This window comes from Meleagris gallopavo, chromosome 5 (genome assembly GCF_000146605.3).
Source record: "Meleagris gallopavo isolate NT-WF06-2002-E0010 breed Aviagen turkey brand Nicholas breeding stock chromosome 5, Turkey_5.1, whole genome shotgun sequence".
In the NCBI taxonomy this organism is placed as follows: Eukaryota; Metazoa; Chordata; class Aves; order Galliformes; family Phasianidae; genus Meleagris; species Meleagris gallopavo.
The window spans coordinates 26298002-26306767 of record NC_015015.2 but is presented as its reverse complement, the minus strand read 5'-3'; the positions used below and the strand labels follow the sequence as shown (position 1 = coordinate 26306767).

Below are 8766 nucleotides of genomic sequence, written 5' to 3'. Positions count from 1 at the left end.
AAAAACTTCTTGTTTTGCTTCACTTTAGCTATTTCCTTTCCGTCCCGGTAATGTCTCCCCCATCCGTGTTTTCTCGTAGCCTTCAAGATGGTCAGCAAGGCCAGCAGTCCTCCTCCCAGGCCAAAGTGCAGTCCCGCTCCCCCTCCCAGGCAGCTGTGCTCAGCGCTAGCACCTCCTTGCTGGTGAGAAATGGGAGTGTCCACTTAGAAGCATCACATGCCACTGCATCTGCTGTAGGCGGTAGCAGTTTGCACGATGGACTTGGTATGCAGGCCTTATGTAACCTTGGTGACATGGAAGTTTTAATACGGCAGCTATATTGGTAATAATGCAGTGAAAAACAGTTAACTTTAACTTTGTTTCTGGATCCTGTAGGTGCATTTCTTAGATGGGAATATTGCTGATAAATGCCCAGCCTTTCATCGTCACGTTTCCAGACACTTTGTCTAACAAATTTGCAGTGGGAAACATTCTAAGGATGCATAAGTAGCAGTGATGTGAGATCTCTGTATTTGAACTACATAACACATGTAACATGAGTATCCTTGCATTGTCAAAGAGAATCAGGGTGAGATTGTTAGTAAATCTGGGGGACTTCTGATTCCTGAAAAGATACCTACTGTGATCACTAGGAACACTTGATCTTTCAGAAGAGCCTTGCATAGTTGTTCTTTGAAAAGAAATCCTCACGTCAAGGAGGGTAGTTTTAATTTATGCTTAAAAGTAGGAGATAGAGACATGAAGAAAATACGGATCTTCTTGTTTCAGTTGCCATCATTTTTGAAGTTTTATGGTGCTCCTTAGTTCTGTTTAATGTTTCTAACTGCTTTATTAGCTTCTCTGAAGTTAATAAAATTGCTAAGGAGAAGGAAGTTCAGATGGTTATAGTAAGTGACTGATCTCCTATAACACAGCAATGTGAAGGAAGGTTGGGAAAAATTCTTGGCCTGGATCTTTGCAGTTAACTGTTCATGGCCTGAACTGGTGATGACTTCATTGTTAACATGGAATTCCTGCTTGGATTGCTACGATATCCATGTTTAGAGCTGCTGATTGTTAGTGATGGTATTTTAAATAGCTACCAGCTGTGATACCACAGAAGTGAAGGTTGGATTAGAACACTGCTTAAAAACACTTGTTACAAATGTTACAAATCTTACTGTAACCTTGCTCTAAAAGATAATTGATTTGTCATCTTGCTGCATTAATGGGGAAGATTTCAAGCATTGCTGGGCTGTGGTTCTCCCCTTTAAATAAGAGTTCAGTTAGAAGTAGCTATTCTTCTCTACCTACTGGCAACAATATAAGAAAAAATAACTATAAGCAAAAAAGAAAACAATTCTGATATTCTCTGAAATGTGTTTATAGAATTGTACTATAGATATGTTAAATTATACAGCCTTCTTATGTGATACTTATGTTCTTGTTTTAGATTCTGTGGCTCTGGTAGTTTCTAGATAGAAAAATCAATGCTTAAGAGTATGAATCTCTAAACTGTGAAAGCTAATCACATAAAGCTACAAGTTCTTTTAGCTACTTAATTTGGAGACTTTTTTGTTTGAAATGGTCATTGAGGTGTAACTGAAATTCAGGGATTACTGTGGTCATATCTGTTCAAAGTTAGTGTTAAGACTTGTTCTTAAAGCTACCAGTGTTGTATTTGATAGATATGGCTCATATTGCCCCCACTTTGATCAAGTTTTATAGAATTCAGAGTTTTATGTACAGTTCTTCAATTTGAATTATTTAAGAGCTTATGTTTACTGTGATTTAGTGAAAATTGAAGTGGGTTCAGCATTGCATTTAGGCTCTCTTAGCAGTCACTTTTGCTGCACTTGGAATGGAATACATTTGCAGTCTTCAGATTAGTTTAGCTGTACAGATTTCTAAAGTTCTGTGTGTACAATATTATGGAGCAAGACATTGCCATTCTGAGGCAGAAAGCTGTTAGGATCTGCTCAGTTGAATAAATCCTTATTACATCTCATATTTGCTTGGAGCTTCAAGCTTCTGTTTAGAAACTTCTTTGTGAAGCTATTACAGCAGAAATCTGTTTTTATTCTTACAAATCAAATTCTTTCGTTTCTACAGCAGGCTTTAAAAAAAATCCGCATTATGAACTAAAGCTTGTTCTCAGAGCGTTTTGTATGATGGGTATTCTTTTATTAGAGCAGAATAGCTGATAAAATGGAGCAGGCTTTCACATTTGCAGTTTGTTCATCAGGCTTGACAAGAAGAGAGATGATCCTGTTGTGTTATTTCAGAGAGAGTATGCTGGAGGGAGAAGGGAGGTAGTAGCTTGTTCTGTGGTTGGTTGGTTTGTTTTTTTTTTCTTTTTTGGTGATATTAATCACCATTAAAGATAATAAAATGCCAAATGGAGCAAATAAGGAGATGTACAGTGCACATACGTCAATAGTATGCGCAATAATTTCTTTTCTTACTGAAATTGTTAGCATTTTTCAGCTCATCTGGAAGACAATCAGGTTGTTTGCATTTTAAAAACTTTTTTTTGTGCACAAATGCAATATGTGCTTCTGCATTTTTTTCTGTATGTGTGCTGATATGAAGCTTTAGCTCTCAAAATATCACAGTTTTTTTTTCCGTTTGTGTCAAAGATTAATTAATTTGATTTTGGTGATATATTCTGTGAAGGATGGATCTTAGTGGGTTATAAGTAGTCTACATCCAGTCTCGTAATGACTATACATTCTTAATTGCTGAGCATTGTGCTCAATAAGGCAAGGGACGCTTTGAAGCATTATTTGTAGTCTTCCAGATTCCAAGTAGAAAGACTTCTACACATTATGTTGTTACTTCCTGAATGCTGAGGGGAAAGGAATTTGAAAGGGTGGAGAAGGAAACTTATCATGGAGCAGTGAATAAGAAATAAATCATGAGGAATGAAGGACAAAAAAAACTTTTGGAATGATTGCAGGGATGATTAACATAATATGAATACAACAGGCTGCAAAGTGGACACCATGACTGAAATGAATGATCATCTTCAGAGCGTAGTATGGCAATACTAATGCCTTCTACTCTCATAAATATTCTTCAGTGTGTAGGTGATGGGTGTTATTTTTGAGTTCTTGCTTTGGAGGCTATTAGAATTTGTGAAGTAGTTCAGGCTCCAATTACTAAGCTACTAGAACAGATATCTGGTGTCTGAAAGTAGGGTGAAATAACAGCCTATTGTTCTCACATAGGTGGTCGAGTTATTTTCTTAAGAAGTAATCACCTGGAGCTTTACGATGCAGCTGTACTGCAACATTTGGCTCTTCTAGTTGTTATCGCTTGTGTGAGCGACAATAACTCAGATTTATTGAAATATTTTGGTTTTTAAAGGCCACATGGTGGTGTTAAAGACTGAAACTTCCCATACTGCCTTTAAAGGTAGATATCTGTGCTGATCAGTCAGTTTCTCAGTGCTTTTTATATAAATAAGTAAACTTTAATTTAGTGGATGGTGTTTTCAAAAGTATGAGTAGAAGATAAACTCATTTCCCTCTGTTCCTGTAGAAAATGTCCCTCTTGCAGCTGTGGAATTGTGCATATAATGGATAAGTTATGCTTTTGATAAATGTCATATAAATTAAAAATTGAACACCTTTGAAGTGTCCAAACTGAAAACTTTTAAGTTTTAATACTGCTGCTGAAGGTAATTTCTGATGTTGGTAAATAATAGTTCCTTGCTATAGAATAATCAAATTTTGATAGGTTTGTTTGTTGTCCTGAATAGGATGTAAAGAAATATACTTACCTGCTACTTACGACAGTACTGTAATGATTCTAATAATGATGTAGACTTTGGCACATGCAAAAGCTGTTAGCATCTTTCAGAACTAGTGTGGAAGCAGAAATATTTATCAGATGGAAAATTAAGAAATAATACTGAAAATAATATGACTGAAGAAAAACATCAGTCTACCACTTTAGGCAGACGCTCAGCCACTTGCCTTCCAGGTTCAATCTATGTAAGCTCATCGTTCTGTTGCTTTCATTGATTCCCTTATCTGTGGGAACATCAGTCTGTGCAATGTGTGAACCTTTATGTGGCTGTCTTCGGACTCAGTGATGAGATACTTTTGTGCTCTGAAACAGTTTGTTTCAAAGGAAGCATGTCCACCTTTTCTTTCCTTCATGCCATAACGCTGACGTATTTTGGAGTTGTGTCTGAGTATCAGTAACTTCGGTTTATTATTTTCATGATGTGCTCCACATAGAGTACAGTGAAGAATCTGAAGCCCTCTTTTGAGATGGAGTTAGGTGAAAAGTTACAAGCATTTCTATTTAGTGTACAAATGTTGGCTGAATTTCTGTACTTTTAAAATAAGGCTTTGTCTGGCTTGTTCACAACTTGATAATACTACAATCCTTAGAAGAGGAAACATTAAGCTGCTTCGTTGTGATGCTATCAAAAATATTTGAGACAACTGTAAGAGAGCTAGGAGTAGGAGGGAAAGAAAATCACTCGGGTGACTCCCAGAAGCTGGGTGTATCCATGTGTGCTGGGCGTTCTGAGCATTGGGATCCCTCTCGAGAGTGCTGTGAGGAGGCTGCTGTGTCTCACACAGCTGCTGGGACTTGGAGCTCCTGGGATCTGCAGCTAGGTCTTATGGTTTGCTTCCTCAGCAGTACTGAACAGATCTGTAATCTGTTTTTGCTTTTAGTGAATTCATTCCTTTTTTTTCTGGAGGATCTTTGTTGGTTTGTATGTGTTTAACTTTAAAGAGCATGAAACAAAGAACTTTGTTTCATTGAGAAGCCACACTTTTCTTGACATTCATTAGGAAATCTACTTCAGTAGAGGGATGAATTGCAGGTGTAGAAAAAACCTGACACTGTTTTGCAGTTTATGTGCAAATAATTGGAATTAAGCTTTTCGTTTGTCCGTTGAAATCATCTGCTACATCTCTACTTACCAGGTTTGTTTTATGCTCCCGCAGCCATGCCCTGCTTATATCAGCAATACAAAAGCAGTAAACGTTGATAATCTCAGATGAATTGGGTGTGAGGGAACAGTAGATGCTTCATTATGTGAAGGTTTTTATGCTAAATTTTCTCAAGTTTTGAAGTCCTTTGCATTTGATATGTATAACACAGTACAGGAAACGTCTTTCAAACAAATTTATCTGATGTAATATCTCAGCCTAAAGGAATGGGAAGCTGTATCTTGTAATATATTCTTGTTTCTCTGATCTAGCATCACATTACTGTAGTTAATAAATTTACTGCCTCTCAGATCAGTAGCTTGTGCAAAAACAAGAAGAATGTAAGGTAACCCAGACATCATTGTTTCTTTTAAGGACTGGTTGGTTGAAATACTTTTTTCTCTAACGTGGTTTATGCACGATTTTGTCCTGAGAGCAATCTGTAGTGTTTTATCTGTTATCTTCATGTTTCCTGTTGAAATTTTTTTTACTGTTGCAATTCAGAAAACCCCTTTGTAACTGCAGCTACTGGTTGTGGGGAAGGAGGTTCCTAATGCCTCCTACCAGCTTGAATTTAAAACTTCATCAATAAACATTCACTACATCAAGCATTAAAAACAAGGAGATACTTAACTAAATCACTTCATTAAGATCTTAACTAATTAAGGAAGTCACTTGAACAAAAACAATAACAAAAAAAAATTCAAAGAAGCCCACAACCAAAATGACTTTAAGAAGTGAATCTTTTGCTCATGTTTCTTTACAGATATCTGTAGCAGATGTAATTAAATATTGAGGGAGAGCTGTTGTATTACTGTGTTCTGATGCATTCTGTACACAACTATTGAACCATGTAGCTGCTGTGTCAGAATGGAATCTTCTTTCTCAGCATGTCTGCCTTAGGTGTCTGGGGGTGCCCCTCTGCTGAGGAGAGAGAGCCTTGTGAAGGTATTGAAAGCTCTTAGCTTGTTAGGTGTTTCTCCTGGGGCTGCTTGCTTTCCTGTATCATCAGGAGATAGGACTTCAGGATGTACAGCTGAGAGGTTTACACAGACTTCTGCTTCAAATGTGCCATAGCAGCTTGTTTTTTTCTTTTAACTGATTAAAATACGTTCTTAAAATATTGCATGCTCTTGCATCATGAGTTGAGTAAAAGACTGAACTAGGAGAAATGGAGAAGTTGGCAGGGCTGTATGAGATGATTACAACTTCAGAATCAGCTTCCTGCATTCTGAGCAGAAATATATTAAACTGACCTTCTGGGGAAATTACAGTCCTTATCTCTCTGATCAAATTGTTGTGGAGAGAAGGGCGCTGTAAAAATGTCATTGTGAGCAAGGTAACTTACTATCTGAATTGGAATCTCAGTCTGCTTCTTTGTTAATTGTACATTTAGAAATAGAGAAACTTTTTGAATGAACAATATCTTGAGGTAACTTGGAGTTGCTGGAACTCCTTTAACAATAATGGTTTATCTCAGAAGGTAGGTTGTGGTCTTTGATCTTACACTGAAGTGTTCACTTCTGTTTTGTAGAAAAGATCTCTGCCTCCCATTTCTTTTTTACTTCTTTTAGAGATCTAACTAATGAAGCATCTCTGGTCACTTTATTCACCCTTTGTGTTTCTTTCCAAGTAGTAGACAGGCCTCTCAAAAGAATTTTAATTTGGACACTTGAGGAATCTTTGCCATAGCATGATTCCTCTATGTTGATGAATGATTTACTGATCATTCTCCTGAGGTTGGGAGGAAAGAATTGAAGAAGTTTGTCGTTGCGAGATGTTTGCCTGGTTATTCTCTAAGGGTGGGGGTTGAAAGAAGCTCACGCCGTGCTTTTGTTGTGTAAATGGTGACATCTTGTAAATATTAACTCTTAATTTAGTTCTTTATTGCTGTTTACTGTATATATGTTGTATGAAAGAAGACTAAATAACTAGTATCTTGTCTGTGCTGGTGACACGTTATACATCTTATATTCTGACACTGATTAAAAAAAATTAAATATCTAAGTTGATGTTAATAGCTGATATATAGAAATGTAGTGACAGTAGGATGAAATGTCAAGAAATCTTGACCTCTTCTTAACTTTTTTTTATAGGTAAGTTCAGTTCTACGCTCTACGAGACAGGGGGCTGCGACATGTCACTTGTGAACTTTGAGCCAGCTGCAAGAAGAGCATCTAACATCTGGTGTGTGTGAAGGCCAGTCAAGAGTGGTGATTCTTGTCTTACTGCAACAAAATCTATTAGTTTAATTTTAAAAGGTTATTTATTATGAACTACAAAAATCTATGTAAAATATTCTCTGTACATTTTTACTTTTGAAACTTCAGTGATTTTTAAGAGATGACAGTAATTGTGTGTATAATCTTACCCATTTTAGCAAATTTTGAAAAACGAAGATTAATATTGGTTTAAATGTCCAAACTGAGGACTTGACAAATGCTTTTTTTGATTGGCTTAACTGGGAGTCTTCCTTTATAGAATTTAACTCACGTTTGGGGGAAGTAGGAAGCTATTAATTATTATAGCTATTAACTTATTTAAAAATGAACTTCCAATTGTGAAGCAAACGTAAACTGATAAGTTTGTTCTCAAGTTCATAGATGGCATGAAACAATACAGGAAAGTATTAACGTGCCTACAGTTTAAAAAAAAATAAAATTATTTACACTGGAAATAAGCAGCTACATACTGGAAAGTTCATTTGCTGTTGGAGAGATACGCTTCCTTTCTCTGAATAGACAGGAGGCAGAAGAAAGGAAAAACAAACCAAAACCTTGGCCTTAAAATCCACTTCACTATGCGGAACTGCTCTAAACCTGTTACATCATGCTGAATGTTTAAAAACCTACCACGTGTAGGTGGAATAGCTTTTGGATTTATGGAGTAATGGATTTCAAAGCTTCCATCTTCAAATCTTTCTCATGAAAGCGTGCAAGTGCTTCTTGTAGGGTTGAACTTTGAAGAAAAAGTTCTGTGTTCCTTGCACAAAGCTATCAATGCCTGTCTATATTGCTTGCATGTTCCAGATGCAATGGCTTTGCTGGTGGCTGCTGTTGTGAAGCTGTACATGCTAATGAAAGTTACAAACTGGTCAAATCGAAATAATTGAGTATTAGGATGATAGTTCGGTTTCAGTGAAATAAAATGTTAAGAAATGTTTACTTTTATGTTAAGGCAAGGAACTGAAGGGAATTTCTGTGAGTTTGATATTAGTCTTACTGCTGTGGAATTTATATGGAAAACATACAGCCAAATGCTATACAAAATTGTGGCGGGGAAAGCAGTGGTTGGATATGGACTCTTTTACAGCAAGAAGTTTCTCCTCACTAACAAATGGAAATTGTGAAATAATTTTGCTCTTTATGACAGAGGTTTAAGCTTTGCTTAAAGTTTGCATTTTTTCTGAAACAACTTAAGTATATTTGAATGTGTACTACTTTTGTCAGTTTTGGGACTTGGTAAAAACAGTGTACAGTTAAACTGTAAACACCCAGGACACACCTCAGTGTCTTAGAGTTGTGTGTTTACACATCAGTAGCTAACAGATTATAAAGTATCTTTGTGGGTTTTTGTTTTGTTTTGTTTTTTGTTTTTGTTTTTTTTAAGAGAAGTAATTTTCATCATGGTAATCTGTAGAAAACTAATGGACTGCCTGGTCAAATCATGTGTTGAAAGTTAAACCAAGTGTAAGGGTGAAGAGTGATCCTGATGTACTACGGATATGTAGCGCAGTATGCAAGGCCCTTGTCAAGGTTTATTTTCTTTCCTGATTATTCACTAGGCCTTTGTGAAGTGGATTCATGTATTTTAAATATGTGATCAAAAGAAA

At 36.4% G+C, this 8766-nt stretch overlaps 1 protein-coding gene across 1 annotated transcript in view; it reads left to right on the top strand.

Moving 5' to 3' along the window:
• The window catches only part of PCNX1 (pecanex 1), an 85210-nt gene that overhangs the window by 37442 nt on the left and 39002 nt on the right, over positions 1-8766 (top strand). The window contains exons 9-10 of the mRNA XM_019616108.1: positions 80-264; positions 7031-7121. Of these exons, the coding sequence (XP_019471653.1) occupies positions 80-264; positions 7031-7121 (276 nt within the window). The remainder of the gene's footprint in view (positions 1-79; positions 265-7030; positions 7122-8766) is intronic.